The following is a 15,475-nucleotide window of genomic DNA, read 5'->3' on the forward strand; positions in this document are numbered from 1 at the left end:
GGCGCGAGGGTCGCCGCCTCGCGGAGTCCGGGTGCGGCGCGGACGTGGGCCTCGTGTCCCGGCGGGCTAGCCGCATCCTCTGTGCGGGGGAGGGGAGCAGGTCCGGCCCGCGGCTCCGCTGCGGCAGGGCTTGTGACTGATTTGCATGAGAAATAAATAAATAAATTCGGGGGACCTGGCCTTGAGGGGCGGTGTAGGTGGGTTTGGGCTCTTGTTCTAGTGGAGGCCGTAATGGGGACCACGGGCCCGGCGTTTGACAATCGGCGATCGATGTTGCATCAGTTTCCTTTCCGGGCAAAGGAGGGGCCGTTCGGGCGGGACGCGCGGGCCGGAGTCTGGACCGGCGTGCTCGAGGGCACTGCGCGCGTGTAAACAAATCTGGCGTTTCCGTGCGCTCGAAGCGGGCGTTTTCTCTCTTCCGAAGGGAGGACTCGCAGCTGGGCGCTCCCGCGCCCCGGCGCTGCCACAGAGGGGTCCCGGCCAGACTGGGACTAACGAGGTTGCATTACGCGGCACTGCTGTCGCGAGCTCGGCGTCGGCGCTGCATGCGCGCCTGGCCCGCTGCCGTAGCGGGCTTTGCGCCCTGCGTATCATGGGGAGGCTGGGGCACCATCGCGGAGCCACACCGCCTGGGGGGCAGAGGGGCGACGCCGGAGGCCGGAGGGCGCCGGCGCGGAGCACGGGGGGACCATCTTTGTTCTCGGCGGCTCGGCCGTCGGTACTTTTCCGCCCCTCGGCGCGCCCCCGCCCCTCGCGCCGAGCTGGTACTTTTCCACTCGCCGGGCGGGGGATGAATCAGCCTCCATGGCTGCATCACGTGACGGGGGGCGGGAGGCGGGAGGCGATCGCCGCAGTCCTGACGCCGCCTCTACCTTCGCAGGCTGCGCGGGCCGGTGCGCCGCCAAGGACAAAAGGAGCTTAGCGCTGCTCGCCTCACGGCTTCCTCCCGGGCTCAGCATGAAGAAGGCAGAAATGGGAAGGTTCAATATTTCCCCCGACGAGGACAGCAGCAGCTACAGCTCCAACAGCGACTTCAACTACTCCTATCCCACCAAGCAGGCTGCTCTGAAAAGGTGGGAGAAGTTGTGCGCTTTTTTTGAAAAAGGCTCGTGTTGCTTGGGAGTGGTGTCGGGTGGTTTGTTTTATTTATGGCGATGACTGTTAGGTGAAAGTCCGCTGCTGCTTGGATGTAAAGGAAGGTGTGCAAGGCGGAGTGCAGCGTGTCTGACCGTACAGCATTCTGTTGTGTGTTTCAACCGAACTTGTCATTTTTCTTGGCAGCCATTATGCAGACGTAGACCCTGAAAACCAGAACTTTTTACTTGAATCGAATTTGGGGAAGAAGAAGTATGAGACAGACTTTGTAAGTTAAAACCGATACTTCCTGTGTCTGGCTTTATGGAGTAAAAGAATAGTTTTGACGTTTAGATTTCAAATCTAACTTGCCAGAAGCTGGTTTTCCACCATTTAATTATTGTTATATGTTTGGTTATCGTTTTCCTCTATGTAGCATCCAGGTACTACTTCCTTTGGAATGTCAGTATTTAATCTGAGCAATGCGATTGTGGGCAGTGGAATCCTTGGGCTTTCTTATGCCATGGCTAATACTGGAATTGCCCTTTTTATGTAAGTATGTGTAAGTAGTGAGTCTGCGGTGCAGGCCAGTTAATGTGATGATACCCGTATATTTTGGCTCCAGAGACTGAATTTACATTGAAGTAGTTGGCTTAAAAATTACTTGTTTAAAATTTAAAATAGGTGAGATCCAAAAACCTTTAGTCTACCATGTAACTGCATGACATTGAGAGAGCCAACTGGGCAAAAGTAGTACAAAGTGTAAAACTGTAATTTAAATCAGTGGGAATACTTGAAATAAACTGGTTCATGGGTTAGATAGCAAAGAAGACTTATTGATGAATCCAGTTACATTAAAAAGTGCTGTTCTGGCAAGAAACGGAAGCACAAAAATTTGTATTAATCAGTTTGGTAAATTGACCAAATTGGTGTCTCCCCATGGGTGGTGGATCTTCATCTGCATAAGGAAGGCTAGCACTCCTTAATAGAATGTGTTGGTATTTGCCTAGTGTGGAGGGTGTTTGTTTTAAGAAAACAGTCATTTTCTGGATGCTGAAAAGCCAGCCAAACGTGTTTTTTGTGCTCTCATTTATATACGTGGTCTAAGGCTTTAATGGTTGCCATGTGACATTAGCAGAAAGTGAATATTTCCACCAGTAGTTTGCTTTAATGAGTTCTCCTGTTGCCTGCCTGCTTAGAATTAGTTAACTGCTGTACTTCCCAGCAAAAGTGCCTAAAATATAGGATCCTGGAGCTCTGTAGACCTTGGGGCAGGGCTGTTGAGGAATCTCTGACCCTTGCAGAACATGAGAAGAGCCTGGAGCTGAGTTGGGGGGGGGGGGCGTGTAAAGGTTGGGGAACAGCACCAAACAAATGATGTAAATTTGAGCATATGTTTTCAGTTTTAAGTGATGCTTCTATCATAGCCATTAAATTTAACTCAACTATTGGCTATTTAGGCGTTTTCTGTGGAAGATTCTGCATATTTATTATGCAGATGAAGAAACCACATGTCCTGTAGCTGGGGATTGTCCTTTGGTGATGGATGTATTTTAGTTAGCTGACAGGTGCCTTCAACTGCAGTTAATTTCTCCAGAGTGACAGCAAAACAGGCTTTTGTGAAGTGTTCTTGTGCTGCAGTGCATGCTGGAGTTGAGCTGACTTGGAGGTTTGCTGTCTAGGGCTTTGAGTCCTCTTATGAAGGTGAATGATGGAGATAAAACATAGGTAGGATCCTAGGTCCTCAAAGTTTTTAACATGGAACTAGAATTAAACTATTTGAATCCTTCTATAGCTCCCAGTGAAAAAAAAGAGAGGCCCTTTTAAAAGGCCATCAGAGTGGTCATAATGCAGAATTTACATGAGAAAAAAGCACCTGTTTTACAAATGAAAGCAACATCTGGGTGTACCCTTGAAAGGACACCTTAATAGAGTATTTGCTTGATGATTGACCATATTAAATGATTGAAGAGTGTAAGGTTGGAGTGAGTTTTTTTAATTCATTTGCATTTCACAAAGTATATTGAGAAGCCTAAACATATACAGGGTATCAAATCCACAGAACAACAAAGCTCTGTAGCTGACCATATTGAGTAGATTCAATCTGGAGGTCAAAAAGGACTTCAAAGATTATCAAGCCCATTCATCCTCATGTCAGTTTTAGAGAGGACTGCATGTAAAAGCCTGCTGAAAATTGTTATTAAATCAACCACTTTTGTCCAGTAAAGTGACTATTGTCCACCTGAGACTAGACCTGAAGCTTTTGATAGTAGAATTGGACTCTAATGCCACTAAGTATGTACCTAACAAACATCCCATTTCTTTGCCAGAGCCTAAGGGTCCTGTGTTCAGTTTGCTCACACAGGGAAATGAAGTATTTTGTTTACAGGGTTGTCTCTGAGTTTCCCTGATTTTGATTTCTTGTTCCTTTTAACAAGAAACTTTTTTGGTTTTTTGACTTGTTTTTTGGGGAGAATGGTATGTCGCTAGGGGGAGAAAACTGTGCCCTAAAGGAGAATTTAGTGGCATTAGGGAATTGAGTCCCTCTTTATTTTTACTTTTTTTTTTTTTTCCTTCCTGTACCACCAAATTGAAAGAATGGAGTGGGGAAGGGAACAGCCCAGACAGAGTTGTGACCCTACTTGTTCCAGCACAAGCATCATTTACTGGGGCAAAATGGCCTTTTGTTGGGGGCGGGGACAGTGTAGTTTATTAGGTCCCAGTGGTTACTACTTTGATTTGGGCCTGATTGTTTATAAAGCTTCAACTGTTTAAAAAGTTAACACTTGCCCTCTTTTGGGTAGTCACTCCTCTCTTTATAATCCAGCTAGTATTGATTCTTCCTGACCCTATCTCAGTTGGATTTTACAAATCACCTTGTATTAGGCCGACCCCATTTCACAGATAAAAGTTAACTAAGTATCAAGTGTACAGCTAGTTAGTACGGTGCTGGACGCAAATAAGTCTTCTGGTTCCACATTGGAAATTTAGACTTCCCAACAGCTCTGGGCATCCCTGATCAGTAGGGAACTCCCTGCTTTAAACACCCGTTACTACCTAGATTAGAAATGTTAACCAGGAGGATAAACTCCAGTTTTGGGGGGCATTCTAGCTCAAGAAATAGTGGAACAAGTTCTGCATGTGTTTAAAAGTATGAAGAGTTGTTTTTTAAACATAATCCTGTCCCTTTTCCTTTTCTCATCAGAATTCTCTTGACATTTGTGTCGATATTTTCTTTATATTCTGTTCATCTCCTTTTGAAGACTGCTAATGAAGGAGGTACGTTAGGATTCTTCATATTCCTAAAACAGTGAATGTGTCATGGTGGTCTTCCTCTTGCTGAAATATACTCTACGCTTCTGTGTCCCTCAAATTACAGGGTCTTTATTATATGAACAGTTGGGACATAAGGCATTTGGAATGGTTGGAAAGCTTGCTGCTTCTGGATCAATTACAATGCAGAACATTGGAGGTAAGGATTTTGTGAAAGGTGATTTGGGTTGACATTGCTCTTTGTAGCAGCGTGATGACACATTAACTTGGGGTGGCATGTGCCACATTTTGCACTTGTAATGGTATAATTTTGTTTTCCTCCAGCTATGTCAAGCTACCTCTTCATAGTGAAATATGAGTTACCTTTGGTGATCCAGGCATTAATGAACATTGAAGATACAACTGGGTAGGTGCTAAGGTTACTCCTAAGAAATGAAAATACAGTCGAAATGGTTAGATACTTTTTATCAAAGGTGGAGACAGGGTGATGATCAGTGGATTATTTTGCTCACTTCCTGTTCAGCTTGACCAAGCAGTCTCCCCAAAAGTGATTGGAACTTTTGAAAATGAAAGATACCTCTGGATGACATCATTTCTAATTTGTGTGTGAAAACAGGTTTTCTGCACCTTACCTTTTCTCTTTATATACCCTAAGTTGGAGCTGAAAGTAACACACCCAAACCCCAAGTCACATTAGTTGTTTTGTATTACATGGAAATTCATGACCTCCCTGGCTTGTAACTTTGAGATTTGTAACTCTTGAGAAAACTGAGTATTTTCCAATCCATGAGAAAATGTATAGCCATTTTAAGTAATGAGGAGGAGTAATGAGCCCCAGTTTATATGGACTCATTATCTCAAGATAAGAGGTGTGGTTATCAGGATTTAGACATTGAGTAAGCTTATCTGAAATGTTGGGTTTTCCATGGGGTCTTTGCTGATGTGAGTTGGAAATAAAATTCACTTAGAATTGCAAAGAGGGTTTTGTACTTACTAAGGAAGAAATGTTACATTGTATACAGAGTACTATTTTCTCTAAATTCACAATGTGTCCTTTGAATGCTTATGGAGTAGAGGTGTGCTCTTGATAACCTGAAATGAGTCATCCTTGAGGAGGGTGGGGGCTTTTTTGTTGTTGCCTGCGGATGGTATGAGAAAATTCTATCTTGATATGTTCATAAGTACAGTTGCTAACAAATATCTGAAGCTGGTCTTAAATTTTTCTTGTTTTCTAGCATTAAAAATGGCAAGCTAAAGTCAAGAAAGTTGGTATATGATTTTGCTTAAAAATGCTTAGCGATAAGATTACTGGCTTAACAATGCCACTTTGTTCCCACATCAATTTCAAGCCTTTAAGAAGCATTTTATGTTATGAAACAGCTGGCAACCTTCCCAGAGAAAACTGGGACAAAAGTTATACTGTTTTCAGACTCCCATTTCTAACCTGAGTGAATATTCATCTGGTATATAAGAGTTAAAAGTATCTTCCTGTTTATAGATTTATTGAATAATTGATACTTTTTCCAAGCCTTTGGAGGTTTATATTTCTTTAAATGGAATCCTGTGGAAAATGTATATATGAAGATACTGATGACTGGTTTTTTTTTTTTTTTCTTTTTTTTCCCCCCACTCCAGATTGTGGTATCTGAATGGTGACTATCTGGTTCTGCTGGTGTCCTTGGTGCTCATTCTTCCTCTGTCACTGCTGAGAAATTTAGGTCAGTAAATGTATGGCTGAGGGGAATGGAAGGGAACCTCTGCCTGCTGGGTGGCTTTCTTGTCACAGAAACTGGTGAGATGACAAGCAGACCATCTGGTTATTTTAATTAAGTACATTCAGTATGTGAGAATTAGAAATGAACTTTCTTTTGTGTAGAAGAACTGGGGTGAAGACAGGTGTTGGGGGACAGGTTGTCTCACCAGAGACAGTGAGAAGCAGAATAGGTGGAGCTACTGCTGAGGGGAGCAGTGGCGGGACAGGAGAGGTCCTCTGCGCCCTATGGGTCAACTTCCTGGCAGGGGGCAGATCTCAGGCCTTACAGGGAATAATGCACCAGGGAGGCTCAGAATTAGAGATTTAATGTTGTATCCAGCTAATGCCTCCTAGGCAGAAATTTTTCTGGAGAAAATATAGCTGCCCTGAACCTATAGTATTAACTGGTTTTGTTCCCCCCAAACAGGGTATTTGGGTTATACCAGCGGCCTTTCCTTACTGTGCATGATGTTCTTCCTGATTGTGGTATGTATTCTTTCCCTTTTCGAGTTAAGGAAATTACTTAATAAACCCTGTATGTTACTCATTTTAACAAGTGGAAATCAATCCATTTTAGGTAATATGCAAGAAGTTTCAGATTCCTTGCCCTGTGGAAGTTGCCTTGATAATTAATGAAACCGTGAATAGCACTTTAACACACCCGACAATGTTCGCTTCTAATATGGCACTTAATACGACAGAAGGTGATTCCTGCAGACCACGTTATTTTATCTTCAACTCACAGGTAACTGAATATGACCTTCATATTCTCAAAGGAAGATATAAGGGAAGAAAAGGGAATGAGCCTTTGGAAATCTCAAAGTAACATGTAAAGGGAGGATATGTAGTGGCTACTTATTTTTGTGTAGAACTGGAGTGTAGGACAGAAGCATGGGAGGTGTGGGGAGTGAGAGGGTTCACCAGAGACAAGAGTGGGGAGCAAAACAGGTGGATCTTCTGAAATCCACTGCTAAGCAGGGCACTGGGTAAGACACAGGAGAGGTCTGCTACTCAGCTCCCTGGCCTAGGATGGAACTCAGGCCATAGTGGTGATAGTGCTGAGACTTAACCCCTAGGCCACCAGAGAGGCCCAGCTACATTTTAGAAAATCTGATAGCTCACCATTGGGGACCGAAAAAAAAAATCTGTTGTCTTCAATCTTAAAATAGATTGAGAAATGAAATAATCATAGCACATAAATAATTGATTCTTTTAAAAGTTAGGATATTGATCGCATTTAATGACCAGATTCAAAGAGGGGGAGCTAATCCTGCCTGGATGGAATCTTTAGGGTTTTGAGTATAAGATGAGCAAGTACAATTTATAGACTGAGTTTGTCACATCAGAAGAGTAAGGAGTTTTTATGTTTTTTGCAGACTGTCTATGCTGTGCCAATTCTGACCTTCTCATTTGTCTGCCATCCTGCTATCCTCCCCATTTATGAAGAGCTGAAAGGGTAAGTCCTTACCTTGTTTCTGTAGACTTTTTGAAACTATTGATGGCTGTTGTGTAACTACTGCTAAGGTAAATATTTGTGTTTTCTTTTGACTTCATAGTCGCAGCCGTAAAAGAATGATGAATGTATCCAAGATTTCATTCTTTGCTATGTTTCTCATGTACCTGCTGGCCGCCCTCTTTGGCTACCTGACATTTTATGGTAATTGTCTTTATTTTGTATTAAAAGTTACTTTGTGACATGAAATTGATACTCAGTATGTATAGTTCATCACTTAAAATTTCAGCTAGTTTTTGATATGTTTTATTGGTAATAAGAAATAGACACATTTAGAATTGTCTGGTCCATTTAACCATAATTTCTAAAAGTCCAGGCTAAAAATTACAGCCTTCATTGTTTGATAGCATTTTTGTATGATGTTCTTGCCTTCAAGTTGTCTTGCTTCTCTCCTCCCTACCTCCCCAAATTATATAACACAAAGAAACTGGAAGCCAAACCCTGGGATTTAGCTATTTAGCTCCTGTTGCTTTTAATGGGGGTCATGTGGCTAAATCTGTACTTGGTATTTAGAAAAGTTTTTCCTCAGTATTATTTTAATTGCATTAACACTAATTCCAAATAAATCCTATTAGCCTCTAATATTTACAGTTTTTTTTGTGACTAGCTAATAACTTAGCCTATTTTGCTGTAAGATGGATTTTGTTCTATAAACTTCAGAGACTATAGCACATCTGAATTTGGTTTGGTCTTGTCTCTCCTAAACAGACCACGTTGAGTCAGAACTGCTTCATACTTACTCCACTGTCCTGGGGACTGACATTCTTCTCCTCATTGTCCGTTTGGCTGTGTTAGTGGCTGTGACCCTAACGGTACCAGTAGTTATTTTCCCGGTAAGTTGTCACCTGTCTCTGTTCTCATTAGGTATGGGTTGTAAGAGATACTCAATCTACTGAAGGAGGAAAACACTTCCAGAGCCATTCCAGATGGGTGGTGGTTATAAAAGGACTTTTAAAAATACACTAGATTTTTTTAAACTTCGTTAACTTAAATTAAGGAGCATTCTTCAAGTATCAGAAGGTGGTTTAGATGTATAGGAATTGGTTAGAGATGGGCACAAGTTACGTATTTTAATTAGCTGTTTTATTTCAGATTATTTTCTTTCGTTCATTTACACATATGAGAACTGGGGTGTAGGCTAGAGGTATGGAGAGTGAGAGGACTCACCAGTCAGTGGAGAGCAGAATGGGCAGATTTATTGAAATCCACTGCTGAGAGGAGCAGCAGACAAGATAGGTCTGCTGCTACATACGGGTCAGCTCCTTGGATAGGAATTGGACTCAGGCTGTAGCAATGAGAGCACTGAGACTTAGCCCTAAAGCTACCAGGGACATCCTCTTGATTTGTTTCTTTTAAATTGAAGAACTACTAAAGCGGATTTTTAATGGAGCTGATTTTGCAGATCCGGAGTTCCATCACTCACCTGTTCTGCGCAGCAAAGGATTTCAGCTGGTTGCGTCACACCATCATCACGGTGTCTATTTTGGTATTTACCAATTTGCTTGTCATCTTTGTCCCAACTATTCGAGATATCTTTGGCTTCATTGGTAAGTTTTTAGAAAGGATTAAAGTTGATTGGAACATCAGTGACTTTTAAGTTCTAAAAAAATATTAAGTGGTTCTTTGAATTCTCAGAAAGTGGCAACTGTTCCCTTACAGGTGCTTCTGCAGCTGCTATGTTGATTTTTATTCTTCCCTCTGCCTTCTATATCAAGCTCGTGAAGAAGGAGCCCATGAAATCAGTACAAAAGATTGGGGTGAGTGTTATGACAACCACAGGAATAGTAATGACAAGAACAAATAGCCCTCAGCTGATTTTAATTTTAATATTCAGCTGCCATTGGTTCTGCTTTCACTCAGTGTCCAGTGACTACTGCTAGCATGCTGTGCTTCACAGATGGAAAAGCAGTAGGGGAAGGAAAACTTAGTTAGCCATCTAGTAAATGCTGGAATCTGTTGCAAGAAAATTATTAGGTTCTTTAGTGATAGGACTAGGGATAAGGAATGGAAAGTGTAAATTTTATTTAATCCCCAGTATCTGTTAAACTGGAGAGTTACTTTCCATGGACCACAAGTAGCGTAAAAGGAAAAAGTGGGATGTATAGTAGAACCAGATGAACATTTCCAAAGCAAAGCCCAGAAAGCTGTCCTATACTTTTAAGTCTAGTAACTGACATGAGGATGTGCTCACTAACCATAAAGGATCAAAGAACCAGACTTGTTTATAAACCTAACTTTGTAGCAACAGTAGTGATTAGAGCGAAATCGGGAGTCAGTTTCCACGTGGTTCTTAGTTCCCCTGTCTTTGACCTAGACTAAATCTTACGATGAACTTGGGCTTGATTTTGTGTGTGTATGTGTGACTTCAGTTTTAACCTTTAAAAAGACAGATAAAAACTCTGCACCACTGTGTTAAGTCTAGATGAAGTCATGTGTTCATCAGAGAAGTTCATTGAAACAAAGAAATGAACAAGTGTGAAATTATGGAAGGCGCCCAAAAAGTTATTGCCAGCTACCACAATAGAATACTCTTGTTCACTCAGGAGAAGTAGCTTGAGCAAACTCTAGGGCCCTGGGAAGGCTGAGATGATCTTAGCAATGAGCAAGTTTTGTTTTATGAATGCATTTTATTTATGAATGCAATAAACAGGGTGTAGGGGATAGCAGTTTGGGAGCTGAGAGGATTCCCCAGAGACAGAATGGGGAGCAGAACAGCTAATCTATTGAAATCCACTGCGGAGGGCAGCAGTGGGCAAGACGGGAGAGGTCTGCTGTGCCTTACGTCACCTCCCTGGCTGGGGATTGAACTCAGGCCACAGGAGAAACGCTAGCATGCAAGAACAGAGGGTTGTGGCCCACATATGTGTCCTGTATATAGTCACTAATGGTTTCCTCTGTGCTCCTTGCAGGCTGCGCTCTTCCTGCTGAGTGGGATAGTGGTGATGACCGGGAGCATGGCCCTGATTGTTTTGGATTGGGTCCACAATGCCTCCACAGGTGGCCATTAACTGGCACTCCCGAAACTTCAACAGTCCATTTGATGCCAGTGTTGAGTCAACACTCAACTGCTATGAAATTTCACCTAATGTTTTCAGTTTCACTTCCTTTTGAAGTTGATTCCTCGCTGGTTCTTCTGAGCGCAGAATAAGTGAACTTTTTTTGTTTGTTTATTTTAAGAAACTTCTGGATGATAGAAACAGATATTAACAACAAAACCAGGAGCCTCGGGTTAACGGAAGTGACAATTTTATTCCATTCCAGAGAATGGACAAACTCTTTTATCAAGCCACATGTTTGGCTGTGTCATTGTTTAACTTGGATATTTTATGATTTTACTTGAATGTGCCTAATGGAACCATTCGATGTGAGAAATAATTCTTCTTAATTTACAGCAAAGTATTGAGAAAAACACTATTATTTTTTTGTACCAAAAATATTTAAAGACCTCAGAAGCACTATTTTACTTTAAAAAAAAAAGGCTTTTTTTGAACTTTGTCCAAAAAACAGTTGTCAATATAAATTCTGTCAAAGAAATTGCATTGGTATTTAAAAACAAGTATTAATATTATGAGATGATTTGCCTTTTTTTTAGGCATAAGAAGCCAAATACTTTTTTTACCCAAAATAATTTTTAGAGAAAACGATGTAATGAAAAATTGTACCATGAATAGGAGTGTAGTTTTGTCACTCAAATGTCATTGTTAGTAAGAGAATCAATTATCGCTATACCAAATCAGATGAACATTGTTCATCACTCTTCTCTGTCCTCATAATTTGGCTCATTTAGATTGAACTAGGTGTGTGACTTCCATCTATTATAGTGGAGGGAAAGGCAGAAATTTCTGTGGAAAGTAAAATAATTTTGAGGTACCAAATAGCGCAATTGGGTAACAGGGTTTATTCAGTTGCATCCCTCCAGAGTTGCATTTGCAGCTCTGGGGTTTTTTGGGCCAGCCCTATTTTGCTTTTGCTTCCAGCTGTGGAAATGGGCATTTGATGGCTAGAGACCAAAGATGGTCATGTCTAGAGAATACAACTTCTCAAGATGCCCATCGAGCACTGGAAGCGTGAATTACTTGACAATGTATGGCTTAGTTGTGTTTCTGTTTTGTCTACAGTAGAGGTCTCATCCACAGGTTACCCCAATGCTTGGTATCAAGTTTTCTTCATCTAGGCCACTGAGCTCACACAGTAACCTTTTGGAAAGAAACTCAAGTGCACTGGACCGTCATCTCATTTTGTACAACATTGAACTATTTGTTTACATCCAACAAATTGTCGGTTAGGAAAAACAGTGCAGCCTGAGTGTTTGTACTTGGCCCAACTGCATGTTCATCCTTCATTTCAAAACCAGTTAGGAGCGAAACAACTACATTGCTTTAAGAGCACATTTATTGTATGTTACGGTGTATGGTGAATATGTTATTAAATAACGTGGTACTTTGCTCATCAGGCATAATTTCTAAAATCCAGTATATGTAAAAGTCCATTAGTGGTTGAGGGAAGCAAATCATGGAATCATCTGGCTCTAACGGTCTCTCCTGAGCTAAACTTTTTTTAGTTTTAGGCAAGGGCCAGGAAGATGGCAGACATGGTTTTGTTACACATTTTTGTATTATATGTGATTAAATTACAGACGGGCTAGTCTGTAACTAAAGACCCTTGTGGAACTGGAAGACGTCCTGTAGAAACCAATGGTCTGTTCTTGCTTGTTTCTACAAAGATCACTGGGGCCATCTGGAAAGGCAGTGAGAAGATGGATTCTACAGTACTGCTTTCATTTAATTGGGCTTTTGGAACTAACTCCCTTCAAATCCAGAACCTCACCTCTAGTTCATAACAAGAATGGGCACTTGTGCTTGTGTTTCTGGACAGAACTGCTTTTCCAAAGTCAGGTCAGCCAGGGATGTAAGCGTTTTTATGCAGTTTACATCCATCCTTTAGGAGAAAATGACGTGGCAACCAGGAAAGAGTGGGAAAAATACGGAAATTGGCAGTGGGGAGGAACCCCCAGTCCTCTGGCTGGTTGAAGATCAAAATCAGATGCCTAGGGTGTAAATTACATTGCATGTTATCTTGCCTTGAGGTTCTTAACAGTGAACTCCCATTAATGAGCAGTCTTCAGTATTAAAACCACTGTCTTGTCAGCCCTCTGCATCACTGTCTTACTTGGATGTTTCAGTTTAACTAATGTTATTTATAGAACAGCATTAATCCATTAAAGCTAACCTATTTTTCAATATTTATGATAATCTATGTACATACATCGTTTGTCCATATGTATTTGTATATAGATTGTATATAATGTCAGGTTTGGGGTTTGGGTTCAAGTGTATATATTCCTGTAAGTTTATTAACTGCATTTTGATGAGTTCCTATTATGTACCTGTAAGAAGTGCCCCAAAAGTTAACTGTACAGACATTTCAGTACAAAACAAAGTTAACAAATGTTGTAAACACTAAAAATTGAAGATACTGTTTAAATTGTATTTGCAATAAACAGGCTGGTTGTACATCACTTTTTTTTCCCCCACAAAAACCTGGTGCAAGTTCTGATCTCTTATTAAATAAGGACTAAATTTTCAAAATGCAGTAATTTTCAAAATGTGATCTAGTGTTAACGATCAAATGTGATAGCTTGTGTGATGAAAAGACCTTTGAAAAGTTGGGTGTGTTAACGTTTTGTACATAGTGTAAATACCCCTACTGTACTAGAGGCTAACCAGGCATACGACCTGTTGGCAGAGTGCTACACCGTTTCAATGAAACTGTTTGTTTTAACTGAACTAAAATAAACACATGCTTAATCCAGAGTAGCAGTGGTTTCTTGGAGGTAATGGATGAATAATGCTTAAGATAGTGTTACACATCACCCAGGGCTTAGTAGGTACCCATAAATGTTAGTGAATATAATGGACAAGGGTCAGGAAAAATAGGTTGTTACTAAAAGGTGGTTAATTTACAAAATGAGAGGGACTGGATTAAGGTGTGTTGATCTAGGTAGACCAATGGAATGCTAGAATCACAGGGTTGCGTTTTATAAATGCAGCTTTCTGGAGTGAGCGCCTCGGTCTGATACTGCAGGCCAGGATTTTTTTTTTCCAGAAAGCTATTCGAATGCAGTTAGAAGCCATTCAGCTATACCCTACAAGATGAGTTTGGCTTTGGTGAACGAGTCAGGGAAGGGGGAGTAAGACTGGGGTGTTGGTCACATCAGATGGAGGAAGGTTATGGCTTATAAAATCAAACAGGACAGCAAGTGCGCTTTGGAGTACAAAATACACAGCGAAGATGGACAAGTGGGGAGGAGTTAGGGCAGAACTTGTAGCAAATCTGAATTGAAGCAGAACACCTGCCACACATCTAAAATTACTGTGGGAAAGCAGGTGGCTAATTTATCACACTTGATTTTAACAGAATCCATACCTTGAATTAAGCCACTAATGATAAAATTAACCAGAAGTATCAATGTAGTCGTCTGAAACTAATGCTGTTAAGTGGTAGGCCCACTGGTAGGGATACGACAGTTCTTGAGAGAACCAACCAGCTGCTCCCAAGAAATGGCCAGTAAATCTAAAGAAAATGTATGGATATTTTCCACTAGAGAACAAAATCTGTCTTGACTTAGAAATATTAGCTGGAGAACTGCTTGCTTTTCTGCTAACAAAGTTTTTAAAAATTTAAGTTTGCTTATGCAAAGATGGTGAGAGGGAAAGCGAATTAATTTCTACCAGGTAAATGACTTTGTGGCACTGAAATCCTTTTTCATTCAAATCCAGATGTTTGTCCCCTACACTGTGAGGAAGAAATGAACAAGTATGGTTGCTATTTATGCCTTAAAGGAACCAAGAGTGCCCTCCCTGGTGGCACAGCAGGTTAAAGCACAGCACTAAGAAGCTAAAGCCACTTCGGCATGAGTTTGATCCCCAGCCAGGGAGGTGACCCACATGATGCCACAGACCTCCCCTGACCAGGCTGCTGCTCCCCTTAGCAGTGTACTTTGTCAGTCGGCCTGTTCTGCTCCCCACTCTGTCTCTGATGAATCCTCTCATCCCCCACACCTCTGGCCTGTACCCCATTCTGTATTCATAAATCTTAAAAAAAAAAAAAAGGAACCACAAGTGACCCTTGATTGGTTCCTGGCAATGTGACCTTGCACGTCCTTCGTGCTAGTAGGTGGTGGATGATATTGTTTTCCACCCTGAAGCTAGGGAGCCTGTTACACCGACTGGCTTCTCAGTTCTGCTTTACTCAGACACCGAGATGAATGTGTGCCTCGTTTCATTGTTGGGGTCCTGAGTTTGGTTGCCACGCCTGCTTGTGGAGCAGAAAGTCTCCATGAAAAGCCCCTCATAAAAGCCTTACAACCTGATACTCATTTGAGCTTCATTGGGCAGCAACTTTCCAATATGTCCCTGTTGTTGTGTGGCCTTAGACCAGGGAGAGCTTGAGGCTGGAGCTGGGCCCCTCAGCATGGCTGCTGCTCTGGGTCTGAATCCTCTGCTGGAATAAGTCTTACTATTGAGTCTTGTGAATCCTGGTGGATCACCAAATGAAACACTCATAGTCTCTTTTTCTCTGCAATGTCATTTTCTCTTGCATTCTACAGGAAGAATATTCCTAATGAAAGTTCAAAGGTATTGTCTGGAGGGTGTAGTGTTGGGGTTGTTAGCTACAATGGAGATTATTTTTAATTATTATTATTATTGTTATGTGGAAGGGGTGCATGCCAGTGTTGTGGGGTATGGGGTAGGGGTTGCTAAGAGGATTCACCAGAGACAGAATGAGGAACAGAACAGATGGATTGACTGAAATACACTGCTGAGGGAAGCAGCGGGCCTGCGGTGCCACATGGGTTCAAA

At 41.7% G+C, this 15,475-nt stretch overlaps 1 protein-coding gene across 1 annotated transcript; it reads left to right on the forward strand.

The window, feature by feature from the left end:
* The first annotated feature begins 876 nt into the window (after positions 1–876).
* SLC38A2 (solute carrier family 38, member 2) lies at positions 877–13,426 on the forward strand. Its single transcript, XM_004675941.2, has 15 exons — positions 877–1,073; positions 1,282–1,363; positions 1,511–1,626; positions 4,280–4,353; positions 4,454–4,546; positions 4,672–4,753; positions 5,983–6,065; positions 6,528–6,586; positions 6,678–6,845; positions 7,477–7,556; positions 7,657–7,757; positions 8,322–8,446; positions 9,016–9,160; positions 9,273–9,370; positions 10,523–13,426. Exons 1-15 carry the CDS (start codon positions 958–960, stop codon positions 10,619–10,621), a joined length of 1,521 nt encoding a protein of 506 aa, XP_004675998.1. The 5' UTR covers positions 877–957; the 3' UTR covers positions 10,622–13,426.
* The last annotated feature ends 2,049 nt before the right edge of the window (positions 13,427–15,475 follow it).

Source organism: Condylura cristata, unplaced genomic scaffold (assembly GCF_000260355.1).
Source record: "Condylura cristata isolate star-nosed mole 26May11 unplaced genomic scaffold, ConCri1.0 scaffold00004, whole genome shotgun sequence".
NCBI classification, from domain to species: domain Eukaryota; kingdom Metazoa; phylum Chordata; class Mammalia; order Eulipotyphla; family Talpidae; genus Condylura; species Condylura cristata.